The sequence below is a fragment of the Prinia subflava genome, chromosome Z (genome assembly GCF_021018805.1).
Source record: "Prinia subflava isolate CZ2003 ecotype Zambia chromosome Z, Cam_Psub_1.2, whole genome shotgun sequence".
Lineage (NCBI taxonomy): Eukaryota > Metazoa > Chordata > Aves > Passeriformes > Cisticolidae > Prinia > Prinia subflava.
The window spans coordinates 77540710-77554567 of record NC_086283.1 but is presented as its reverse complement, the minus strand read 5'-3'; the positions used below and the strand labels follow the sequence as shown (position 1 = coordinate 77554567).

At 35.5% G+C, this 13858-nt stretch overlaps 1 protein-coding gene across 2 annotated transcripts in view; it reads right to left on the bottom strand.

The window, feature by feature from the left end:
- Positions 1–13858, bottom strand: part of RIT2 (Ras like without CAAX 2) — a 182354-nt gene that overhangs the window by 124198 nt on the left and 44298 nt on the right. For both annotated transcript variants that reach the window (XM_063422886.1, XM_063422887.1), the window contains exon 2: positions 5946–6002. In XM_063422886.1, the coding sequence (XP_063278956.1) occupies positions 5946–6002 (57 nt within the window). The remainder of the gene's footprint in view (positions 1–5945; positions 6003–13858) is intronic.

Sequence of the window (13858 nt, the reverse complement as noted above, 5' to 3'; positions counted from 1 at the left end):
GAATGGCTCTGGTGATCCACAGATCCTGTGTCACACCCACAAGGGACAGATATCAGCACACATGTCCTGTGGAATATCTACAGCTTTCTGGGTCAGGATCCTGAGCCAAAGCAGGTCTGCAGGGCACAGAATACTTCACAGAACACACATACAGGGCTTTTAAATCCTAGAGTGAGGACTGGTGACTCCACCACTGCCCTGGCAGCCTGTGCCACTGCTTAATAGCCTTTCAGAGAGAGAGAAAAAATTACTTTTATCCAATGTAAACCTTTTTTTGAGCAAGTTGAGGACATTTCCTTTTGTCCTGTCCCTGCTCCCTGGGAGAAGAGCTGACCCTCCCTGACAGGGAGTTGTGCAGAGATAAAAGGCTCCCCCTCAGCCTCCTTTTCTCCAAGCTGAGCCTCTACATCTCCCTTGGTCACTTCTCATCAGACTTTTGCTCCAGACCCTTCCCCAGCTCTGTTCCCTTCTCTGGACACACTCCACAGGATCTCAAATGGCTCCCACAAACTGGAAGTGAGCAAATAATAACCACTAATAAAGGAAGTGAGCAAAGGACTGTATCCCTGTTGAGAAAGATGAAGTAGAAAGACCTTGCAAATATGGTGGTTTAGATTCTGGGAGTCTGAGTTCAGCAAGCGAGACAGAAATGAAAGCAAGCTTTGAGATTTAGGGTGTGGGGTACAGGGCCATCAGCTAGTGAATAATGATGTGCCAAGCTGAGGGCCAGCTCCCTTGATTAAACAATACCCTTCTGCTTGCCTTAGATAATGGGACAGTTCTATTGGCTGTATGTAAATGTTGTTATCTTGTATTAGATATTGTTATTAGATTGGTTGGTCCAACTCATACTATTCAACTTGGAAAGATATTTATTGTACAATATTCAGAACCTCCTTCTCTTATCCCCTCTTCCCTTTTCCCTGCTCTCCTCCCCTCTTCCCTTTCCCTTGCTCTTTTCCCTTTTCTCTCTTCTCCTTTCCCTCTCTTTCCCCCTCTGTTCCTGCTCTCCTGGCCTGCTTTAGCTGTGCCCAGCAGCTACAAGCGAGGCCCTCACAATAAACCACGTGCTATGCCTGCTACTTTGCTTATAGAGATACTTTGTCGCCGACTCTACCCCCTCTCGGAGATACTCCTTCAAATCCCTACTTCCAAATCTCCCCAAATCTCACATAATTGGGACCAAGATACATGACTCGTGTGCAGACATTGTAATCTGGATGTCTAAATGTGAGCCTTAGTCAAACAGAGAAGCTATAATCTCTGCTCTTTTTGATATACATAAGTTAAAATTCTTTACACCAGAAGTGATCATTAGTCTCTTAATAATGCAAATGATACCAACAGACAGCAAAATGAAAAATAAAAACACCAGTTCAATAATATGATTCAAATGTGTGCACCAATATTCTTGTACATCCTTCATTTCTTGTTTTGAACAATGATGAATATGGAAAACACAGGCAATACTGCTACATCTACATAATCAGTCTGAATACCCTTGGAAGACAGTCCTTGAAGACAAATTGATCATTTTATATGAATTTTTTATCCCATCTCCAATAAGGCTAATAAATATATGGAGAATGATGAATGAAAGACAAAAAAAAGAAAACAAAGAGAAAACAAACTATTTGGGGGCTCAAATCCAGTGTTGACATGCTCAGTCCAATCTAAATATTTAATATTCTAAATAAAAAAGAAAATGAGATAATTTAGGGGTGGTCTACACATGCATTCATGTTTTATATAAGAGTAGAAATGTTCTAGAAACTTTTTGTACCCTAAATATATATGTGAATAGAATTTTTGTGGCTAGATGCCTCTCCCCCAATCTAACAAATGTGTCCCACCTTTATCTTCTTTAATTTTTAATGAGTTTGTATTTGCCTTGCTTTATTCTTTTTCATTATTTTACCTTCAAAACCAATATAATCTTTATACTGCTGGCATTTTTTGGTACACATTATACAAACCTAGAATATTTCCAGCTATATTTTATATACTTTTTGTCTGAAATTCACCCCCACACTTCCAACATCTTATTAAAGATGAGTAAATGCATTTTATTTGATGCATTGGTGAATGCACCACCTCGTTAGGAAACCTCATGGAAATTCATGTGCTTAATGCTAGAGTGCTTTCCAGCTCACACCCATTTCAATTAGAGTTTGACATTGACACAGCCTTAATGCCCTCAACTGCTCATTTGACACAATCTCATGCAGTGATATCTCACCAAAACAGGAAGCTGCTCTCGCATCTCGTTTGCATTATGTATTCATTTTAAGATTAGTCACATGTTTAATGAGCATCTTGGAGCCTGTCCAGTTTGCTGCTCTATGTCATGCTTCCTTTCCTGACACTCCACTTGCATTAACTCTCTGTGATATTGCCAAAGACTGTGCAGACTGTAAATTGCTCTCAGCCATTTGTTCCAGAAAATTATCACATCCATTTGGAATTTATGCCCTTTGTTGACTACAATTAAATATTAAATATGTGCTAAAATGATTTCATTTTCACAAAATGCTAAGTTCTGATTTTTTTCCTACATACAGTCTGATAGTGATTTTACCTTTCTCCTCCTTTACTTATAAAAGTCATATGTTTCTATCTCAAAATTTTGAACTGCAATGCTTGTATTAGGCCTAAAATATGGCTATTATACCCATTTGATCCTGAAATGGCATTAAACTCAAAGTGACAGCATTAAAATCAGCAATTCAGGTAGCATTTAACCTTTTAATCAATGTTTACTCTATATTTTAAATGAATACTGAGCATCTATTTCTATGTTTATGTGTATGCATGCTTATCTCTATAAAATGTCTGCCATTTGAATTTCTCAAAAGCTTATCAGCTTTTCAAACTAAGACAATCAGACAAAATAAGAGAAAGTTTCCTACAGCTGAAGGGAACATTTATTGTATAAATTTATTTTGACACTTCATGTCTGTTCCACAATTTACAGGTAATTCATTCCAATAAACTCTTATTGGAATAAAAATGTTTTGTGAACTTGGAAAGCCAAACCAACCCAAAATACAACAAACATAAAACAGCAACAACAATAACAATAACAACAACCAAAACCCAAAACAAACCAGCCTCTTTCCTTCAAATAAATTTATAGTGATCTTCTTTAAGAAAATCTTGCACTTTTGTGACATCACAACATCCAATAAATTCTTCAAAAGTGTAGGTATTCCTTTCATAAATCATAAATATAGAAAGAAAAAACATGTAAATAATTCTAAACCTATTTGCATAGCCCTTTCAAGATCAAAATTAATGCATTTGAAATATATGTATGTGTAACATATAAATCTATAAACATATCTATCCCATAATGTAGAAACTGAAATATCTTTTTAGCAAAAAGTCTGCATCACCTCACAATAGCAGCAGCAGCTTTCTGTAATCAAGATGCCCTGTAATATTTCAGAAATGTCAATGGATAACAGAATAAAAAAAATACAAGTACAAAGCACCATTATATTCTTATTGTATATGTCTACTGTATTGCTAGAGATACAATTCATTGCAGAAAGAGAAAACTCTGATGCATTGGTAACATAATGGTGAAACATAATGAGAAGGAATGATAGGAAAAAATCCGTATTCCTGGAGATTCTCACAGAAAAAGATTAAAAATAACATCCGACATCTTCAAAGCTGCAAGATTATTACTGCACAACATTAAGGATAAATCCCTAACTGTGTGTTTAGAGGGAAGCAGAATTGGGAAGGGGAAGCACATTTGGCAGCATATGAAAGTGAAAGGACTCCTCATTATCTGGTCAATATCACTATGCAGTTCTCACCATAGCCTCATATTGGATTAGATACAAACAAACAAACAACAAACTCCAAACATATCTCTTCTGAAAGCTTATTGTCTTAACAGCTTATAGATAAAGAATAAAATGCAAATAAAATAAGGAGGAAAAGAAAAACCCTCTAAGAACCTTCAGAAACCTGCCCATGTGGATGCATCTACAGAGTAGAAAGCAGTCCAAGACATAAAATGTGTCCATTATACAAAAAAGAAATACAGAATTCTTAGTATTGAAAAGATTTCAGATTTATGAAATGAAACAGTAAAACCCAATTAGCCGCCATTTATTTTTCAGTCAAAGCAAAAAATACTGTAGATGACTGTTTCAGGGTTTTTATGTGTTTCTAACTGATCACACAAGATGGCTTTGTGGAGCTTTTGTATTTTTTGACTGAATGTGATTTGGCTCTGCTTTCCCACTAGGATATCAACCAGATTATATCAGTGCTATGCTCATGTGTTTTGGGAACAGTTAATTGTCCCCTATTCTTACCTAGATGACAAACTATTTCACAGAAATCTACAGAAATTAAAACCAGACGAAATTTTTATTATACTTCTGTGCCAATTCTTAAAGTAGACAATGACAAAATTGTTAAAAATGGCAAAAATTGATTATCAATGTTTTGGTAGCCTCAGGGTCATCAACAACTTATCCTTAAAACTGAACATGATATACTTCTGGGATTTCAGGGACAATGATATCGTTTACAAGGGGCCCTCTATTTCACTACTGCCTGTAAACACAGTATAGAACTTTTTTTTCTGGACAATATTACACATTCAGTGTCCTCCAGAGAAAGGACATCATAAGCTTTCCTTCTCTTTATGATTATCTATTATTCATATTGTGGTGGTGTCTAGAGACCAATAAGTTAAGATTATGATGAGATACAATATAGGGATAAATAGTGATGGCAGGTGGATAGCTAATAATAAAGATGGATGTATGTACATAATTTAATTATTTCGATAACTAATAATGGTCCTCTTTTCCAATTAGATTTAATGATTTCATTTTTTTTTCTGAGAAGAGCAAATTAATTTGCATCAATTCAACAGCAGCTTTGCCTTCTTTAGAGCTGACACATTCCATTGGTGTTTTGCAATTTTTTTAACAGTTATAAAATTACTACTGACACAAAGAGTTTACATATTTTTTTTATGTAATTACATAAAATTACGACCATTTACCAAGAGTTAAAATCCAGGAAATGTGGAATACTATAGAAATAAAAAATAAAAATAAAAGATGTCATTGTCTGCTCTGTATAGCAATACAGTAATTTTATAGAAGTTAAAGGTGAGCTCAGAGAAAACAAAAAAAATTGGCTGAGAGGAATTGATTTATTTTTTTTCCCCCAAGAAGTCTTTGTAAATGTAGATGGTTTAAGTGCCTTCTCCACTTATTAGACTCAGATTCTGCCATCTTTTCCTTGTTATAGTAAAATATTGCACATTGGTAGTGTGTATAAATGAAAGTATAAGTAAAACTAAGTAATAAAGGCACTCTTAAATGAATAAACATGCAGTTCTTACAGTCACTCAGTATTCAAAATTTATTTCAGATAAAAACATATATTGTAAAAAAGTGTAAAGGTGTAAAGTAGATATGTGTGAATTTCTGTTATTACAAAAGTTTATAAAGTAGGTAAAGCCCAAAAATTTAGCAAAGTGTGTAATCCCAGAGCATAATTCTATTAAATTGAGTAGTCATTTGATGTTCCTAAAGAAAGTCAACTAAGACTTTAATACTGGGAAATAGCACTAAAATAACAGAACATAAAAAATACCAGACAAACCAACTCTACTCTACTTTTGTAATTTTGTTTCATATTCTGCAGTTATAAATGCACAACATTAATAGTTACAGTGCATGAATGCAGAACCCTGTTTTTTTAAAGAGATATTTGCATAAAAATCATCAGGAAGAAGTATCTGTGGTGAGAGCTTGACACAATTCAATTGTCATCACAAAACTAAGGTGTAATCTAAAGTTGTCAAATCTTTCTTCTATATAAGTGCCTTTTAGAAGCAGCTTCTCACTGTCTCACACAGGCAGAAAAACTGAAAAGGGATGAAGGGGAGAAAAACTTGTGCTCACCTATAGTTGGGTCATGGTAGTCAGGGAACCGGTGACTAATGAACTGCATTGTCATTGCTGCAGAGGAAAAAGAGAGAAGGAATAAAAAAAAATTATATCACCACCGTTAAATAGAAACAGGCAGAAGAACACACAGATAACTCCCAAATATGAGTATCAGCTCAGATTGTGAGTGCAAAGTTTGTTTTATGTCTGCTTCTGCAACTATGCATTGGCTCTACATTGATAACTCAGAACTGATAAATGAAGAAAAATGTAAATTCAACCTCTTTACTTGTCTTAATTTCTTAATTTTTATACTTGATCATTGTATCAACCCTTGTGTTCAAATCTTACATGTTTTTAATTCTTGGTAAATACTGTTATTCTGATACTGCATATGGATGAAAATTGCCCTGACAAAAACATCAAACAACATTTACAAGAATGATGATTCATAAAGGCTTTCACAATGCTACAAAATGCCACTAACTGGAATGCCTAATTTGATTTCTGATGTATTTAGGGATACCAAATTCATTAAACTTGATGCAACAGATGATGGCTTCCCTTAACCATCCAGAGAACCTTTCTTCTGGAGAGACTGTTTTATGACTGAATATTAATTGCTTTCAGAAATTTTAGGAAAGTTACATGACACTTCAAGAAAAATGCATTCTGCCATTTAGAACAGGTGGCAAGTTGGAAGTGAAATTCCAATTTATGTAAAAAGATATAAACTTCCGTATCCTGTCCAGCATGACATTTGAAGTTCATTGACCTGGAAAAACCATGAGAGTAAACTTGGTATTCAGTGACTACAGTATCATCAGCAATTAAAAGAACACAGGAAGTTGCATTTTCTTTTGTTGTTTTTTCCTCGTAAGTTTCAATTTCAAATAATTTGAAAAGTAAATGTATCTCCCAAACAAGAACAGTGGTAAATAAAAGCTTTTCACAAGTTAAATGTGTGAATTTTAATTAAACAGATGGAAAAAAAGAGAGGTCAAACAGAATTCTAAAATATTGTTTGATTTTTAAACCATTTTCTTTCCATTTTTTATGGCAATAAAGTTAATATACAGCTACTGTATAGATATTTGTTTGAAAAAGTAGCCCACCTGAAACATGAAACACATGAAATCCAACATAAGATTTTGCCTCCTTTCTTGAAAATCTCAACTACTTTCAACAACATGCACAACAGGTTATGAGCAAGATGTGAGACATTTTAAAAATCTGTATATAAATGTATTGACTTTTCAAATAGCATTGTTTTATTTTAATGCTTGTCCTTCTCATATTTTCAAGAAGCAGAGGCTAGGGAGATAGCCTCTGTTAAGTGATAAAATGATAAAAAGAAAAAGTATTAAACATTCATTAACATGTTAATAAATTATTGCATCTTTAGTGTAGACAAATATAAATGCTAAGAGGCAGCATTATAAATTCATAGATACCCAGAGAGGGTAACTGTGTAAGAAAAAGCTCATTCAGTCCATATATATTATAGAGCAATAAATCTACAAGCAGTCACACTCATGTCTTCTGTATTATACGTTTTCAGATGCATTATTTTTAAGCACTATGCATGTTTGGACACTTTTATTTCCAGGACAGACACCTGGTTTTGTTTTTTTTAACCATGACAGGGTTTATCAAGAACAAATTCATGCCTGATGTGATCTGCCTTGTTACTCTTAGAAGCTGAGGCAGCTAGTAGAGATTCTGTTCATATGGTTTATGCCTACACATTTCCAGCTTTCTGAGGCCCTGTATCACAAATTAATTCAATTTGCTTCATTACATGCTACTTTCTTTTGGCAAGCTTTTTTTTTTTCTTTTAAAAACCTCCCAAACTATTCTGTATCCAATCTCATTCTGTTTCCTTTTGGAGCTGTGCCTGCATCACAAAATCTGTAATTATAATTGAAACAAAAATTCTCATAGGACAGGCAGAACTCATGGTAAATGTTTTTTCTCTCGCCTGAGACAGCCACAACTCAAGACATCCTTTATATCCTCATCAAATCTACAGGATTCAAGAGAACTGAAACAATCTGAAAGCATCATGCTGTATTGAATACCAGGTTTTCTACTGTGGCATGCAAAAGTGGAAGTGCTCCAAAGGAATATGAATGTGGGGACTTGAGGTCTTTGCAGTGTTGGGTTAATGGCTGGATTTGATCTTAGAGATCTTGTCCAACCTGAATGATTCCATGTTTCTATGATTGTATATAAAATGAATCTGGAGAGATACAGAATTTGAGAAAGGTGTCAAAAGAAGCATTCAAAGTAATGAAGTAATGAGAACACCTTACATTCATCTCCTTGGGGAAATGATGAATAAAAGCTCCCTTTTTTATGCATCTTGTTCCACCGTTTCTTCTCTGACAGGCCTTTGCCAGTGGCTCCCCCTAATCACCAGGGAAAGGAATTTCTTTGGCCTCTTTAGTCTTTGTCACCCTCCAAGTGAGGTTTTAGCTCTCTCTCATGGGAACTAGATACAGAAGGAATTGAGATACACTGATCTTTTTAATCACTGAACTACAATGCAAGGTAAGGAAATTAGTGTATAAGTAGTGGGGATTGCAACCCATGTTCCTCTGTGTGTTTCTTAAGATAAGAATTTTCCTTTTCTGCTATACCCAAGTTCATATTAATGCAGGAAGTATTTTCAGAGCAGGCATAGCTGGGCACTTGGTCTAAGGGAAAGGAATAACTGAATTGTGGATACAAAAAATTAAGTTCCTTATACCAGGAGGATGAAGGACAAAAAAGTCTCCAAACATCCGATACACAACAACAACTTTGTCCAGTTTTACTAAGTACTCCACAAACTTGGCTACTGGATGTGTGGAAATAATTTCTGAATGATGGTTGAAAGTCAGTGGAGTGCCTCCCAGAGGAAAAAGACCTTCAATCACCACTGGCATGAAACCACACAGCTCAGCAGGAGCCTCGGGAATTAGACCTGCCTATAACCAGCCCTATCTGAGCTCCCCAGCAGGACACCTGCCTCAGCTGGAATATGCTGGCCTCTTCATTGCTACAAACATCAGCTCCCAAGTAATTTTCCAGAGTGAATTAATTTTGAAAACTAACACAAGAATGGTGTTGGTATTTCATGCTGTGTGTTGAAAATATTCTCCTTGGTCCCATGGTTTTCTTCATCCATTACCTTTTCTTATCCATATAAATTAACACTCACACCTAACAAATTTAAACTGTCATTGAATACTATTGTGATTTTTTCCCTTTGGAAATCCAAATTATCCAAATTTTTACAGGTCTATAAATTAGGGACCTTTGACTTTGATTTATGCCACACACAACGGACAAATTGTGGCTTTAAAGCAGGATGCGAAAATAGAATAAATTGGTAAAACTGATACTTGAATAAATACATATACATGTGAAAACAGTGTCACTTAAAAAATGGTTAAACAAACCAAGTCAAACCAAGCAAAACCCTTTTAATCTATAGTAGACATTGTGAAACATTTTGAATTGCAGGTTGTCTGAAAATCTTTAATGAATATTTTATGACTCTGTGAAGATCATTTCATTTAAATGGGACATGTACATCACACAGCAGCTATGATAAGTAAAAGGATCATTGTTTCAGATGAATAGCATCTTCATTATATCCATCTGTGGCTAAGTAAATGCAGGTTGCCCCAGCTGAGGAAATGTAAGCCTGACATGCATAGGTAACTATGCAGCTCTAAAGTTTGCATGTCTTTTTAAAACAAGAAAGGGGTTCAGATCCTTCAGACCAAATAATCAGATCCATTTTTTTCCAATTATGCTCATCTAATGGTCATTAACAGTCTAAAACGCTGTACATTATATCTATGCTGGTATAAAAAAATATATGTTTTCTTTGAATAATAAACTGTCTTCTATTTTGAATATAATTCTAAATCTCTCTTAAAATTATTTTATTAACTACTGAGGAGAAAATGCCATGCTTAGAAAAAGGCTGAGGTCACATATTTATTCTGAACATCCTTTTGACCAGTACAGCAATACTAAATTTCATCTAAAGAAAGTAGTAATCTTAAAAATATATATGTATGAGTGGGTTCACAAGCTATTAGGAAAAATGTTTTGATACTCCTACAGCTGTGAGAGCAGATAGAATAGAATCCCACTGTGCTTCTAATTTGTTCTAAATTTTATTTATACCAAAAACTTTGAAAGCAGTCCTACACGTATTTTTCAAGGTTGGAGAGTACGTTGCAAGCTTACACAGTATTTGTTATGCTAATAGTATCCCTGATGTGAATATCTCAGCCTGAGCTTCCTATCCCTCTTCATTCACCCAAGAGCTTCCATATATTCACCCTCTCTTGGATGATGGTGTGATAACAAATCTGTTTCGAACAGGATCTTTACCCTCATCACAAAATCCTACCCTTTAAACACTCTAACAAAATTACCGCAGTAGTTGCAGCTCAGAGACAAGTGATTCCATAGGTTTGATTCACATCATTTTAATTTAGAGCTACCCTTCTAGTGGATTCTTAACTCATGTTTTTCATCAACACTGAGGTTTCAATGAGACCAAAAACATAATATGATAAAGTCAGCAGACTTGAGGATTAGTTCACGAAGTTTGTGAGAAAAAATGAGAGCACATAGACACTATTAGAATAGAGAACATGGCAAAGAAATTATGGAGTCTGAAACTGAAGAGTGAACCATGGGACAAGACATTGAAAACTGCCATGGAAAAAGAAGGGATAAATACGTTTAATTTAAAAATTTAACATACAATCTTGCCTCTGTCTATATATAACATTGAATAACTGTCTAAAATATGGTCATGGCATATTGAACATATCTGATTTTATCATTTAATAAAGCATTTGAATATTAATAAATATATACAAATCATGTTGTATCAAAGTTAGACTATTTCAATCACTAATCAAGTATTACATTGCTACTATTTTATTTCTGAAATACTAGAAAGTTTGAACAGTTCTGGCCTTTCTAGTGGTGTCATACACACAAGACCTTAGGAGTCATCATCTAAAATGTGTAGTCTTTTCAAAAGTTCATGCCTGAAGACTGGGATGTTTATTTCTATTTTGTTAGCTTGGAAAAATTACAAACATCCTTATAACTGACTATGAATTTTTAGATTGGCACATCAGACAAATTTGCAGTTATTTTTCTGCCTCCTGAATCTTAACCAACAGACATGAACCAAATGAGGTTCAATGAGGGCAAGTGCTGGATTCTGCACCCGGGATGGGGCAGCCCAGGATGTACGGACAGACTGGGAGAGGAGATGTTGGGAAGCAGTGCCAGAGAAAGGGACCTGGGGGTCCTGGTCAGTGCCAAGTTGGACACAAGCCAGCAGAGGCCTGGGGCCCTGTCCTGGGGGACACGAGGCACAGCATGGCCAGCCGGGCAAGGGAGGGAATTGTCCTGCTCTGCTCTGACCTGGGGCAGCCTCAGCTCCAATATTGAGAGCAGTTTTGGGTGCCTCAGTATCAGAAAGGTCTTAGGGCATTAGAGAGTGTCCAAGGGAGGGCTGTGAGGATGCTGAAGTCCTTGAGGGGAAGCTGTATGAGGAGTGTCTGAGGGCACTGGGTCTGTTCAGCTGGAGAAGAGGAGGCTGAGGGGAGACCTCAGAGCAGTTACAGCTTCTTGTGAGGGAAGAGGAGGGGCAGGCACCGATCTCTGCTCGGTGGTGACAGTGACAGGACCCCAGGGAATGGGCTGAGGCTGAGTCAGGGGAGGTTAGGTTCAGGAAAGGTTCTTATCAGGAAAAGTTTCTTCCCCCAGAGGGTGTTTGGGCACTGGAACAGCTCCCCAGAGAATGGGCACAGCACCAAACCTGATGGAGTTCCACGGGTGTTTGGACAATGCTCTCAGACACAGGGTGGAATTGTTGGGGATGGTCCTGTGCAGGACCAGGAGCTGGACTCAAAGACCCTTGTGGATTCCTTCTAACTCAGAACACATTTTTATTCTGTTATTCTGTGAATAGCAGGAGGTGAAGACAGGTTATGGTTTTTGTTTGTTTGTTGTTTTTGGTTTTTGTTTGTTTGGGTTTTTGTTGTTGTTGTTGTTTTTTGTTGTTGTTGTTGTTTTTTGTGTTGTTGTTGTTGTTGTTTTTTGTTTTTTGGTTTTTTTTGTGGTTTTTTTTGTTTTTTGTTTTTAAATCAGATGAACTCTATGAACTGCATTAACACTCACAACAACTTTGAGTGGTCGGAGACTCCAATAATTACGAAGTGTATTAGGAGGAGAAAAAAAATTCAGTATTCTCTAAATGCAATCTGAGAAAGATTTCATCTATATTTAGTTTCTGCAAGTTTAATGACTCAGGGTCAGAAAGAGTGAGAAAAGGAAACTGCATCAAAATTAAACAAAAAAATTTGCTATAAAAATGGGAAATATTAGCTGTGAACTGATTTAGGCTATGGACTAGAAAATATTTTTAAACATCATATGAGGGATCTTCTGGAACAAGATTCAAACATGGAAAATATAAAAAAGTTCTTTTTTAAAAGAGATTTTAAGTTAAATGACTGAATTAGTGAAATGTTATATTTTTTGGAGATTTTTTCCCCTGTATTCTCAATTTCAGGCAGGGAAAATGTTATTTAATGTATGTCATTTTAATAAGGATAACATCTCTAATCAAATACACAGCTAATATCAGATAATTTAAGTGGTCCTAGATTTATTATCTTCTTGGGATGAGAGGGTTAGCAGGAGAACCTGACGGAGTTTAATATACAATTCATGAAGTCACAACCAGCCCATCTGCAGCCTTCATGGTTTTGAATGAAATATGTTGCATTTTTGAGGTTTTTTTTCCCTACAATTTCCTAAGAAAACTTTTCTCTATCAGATAGGTGACGGTTTTCCAAAGGAATATGTGATTGGGGTAGATATTTCTTTTGGCTTTATTTGTATTTATTTTATATACAGTATATTTTAGAATAAATTACTGACGGGTTTAGTCACCTGAACAAAGGGAATGGTGGGCTCTGAGAAGCATTTATTTGGGTCAGAAAGATCATGAGAAGAAGAGTGATGTCTAATGCAGGGTGTTTTTTACTGTACTTCATGAAATTTAAAGAGAAAAAGACAGGTACTTAGAGATACAGGGCAAATTGTCTAGCAATATGGTACTTTTGCAGATTGATTATAGTTATTTGTATGATTGCCCCATGACATGGTAAATGGCAAAGTGTATAGCTAGATTAAAACCCTTGATTTTTAAAGGGTTGGGTTTTTTTGTAGTTTTTTTTTGGTTGCAGTAAACTCAAAGATCTCACCTCACCAAAATGCAGTCTTATCTTCATACTGCCAGAGAATGTTAGGATTTCTAAATAGTTTTAATGTCCCTTACTTTGTTCTTCCCCAAATATCACTACAGACTAGATGCACTGACAGGAGATCAGCCTAAAGACACCTTTGTTATGGCCCAATACAGCCATTTTTATGTTGTCATACCCTTTAAAGAATTGGCCAAAAGCTTTGTTTCAGGAGTGAGTGCTGCAAGATCTGTGGGCTGCAATTATTAATTTTTTAGGTGTTACAATGTATTATTTATTGAGCATTAGCTCTGAAATGAAGGCAAGCGGAATTTTATTTCTATGTTAAACACATTCTGGTGTACTAGAAAAAATACAGCTTTATTTGGAAAGTATTGTTTTATAATTACTCCTCTTGCTTCAGAATGAAACAAAGGACTAAATGCAGAAACCTATATGTTTAGACAATGTGTTCTCTAAGAGTAAAAATAAAAAAATTAGGAAGAAGGTGAATGGAAAGAAAAGGTCGAAAAGCATCTTTTGTTTTGGATGATCTTGAATGAACAAATAAAAATCACTAATCATAGAGCAGTTTTCACCCTGGTCTTTCCTATAAATATTAGACATAGAGATATGGGTTCTCATTAT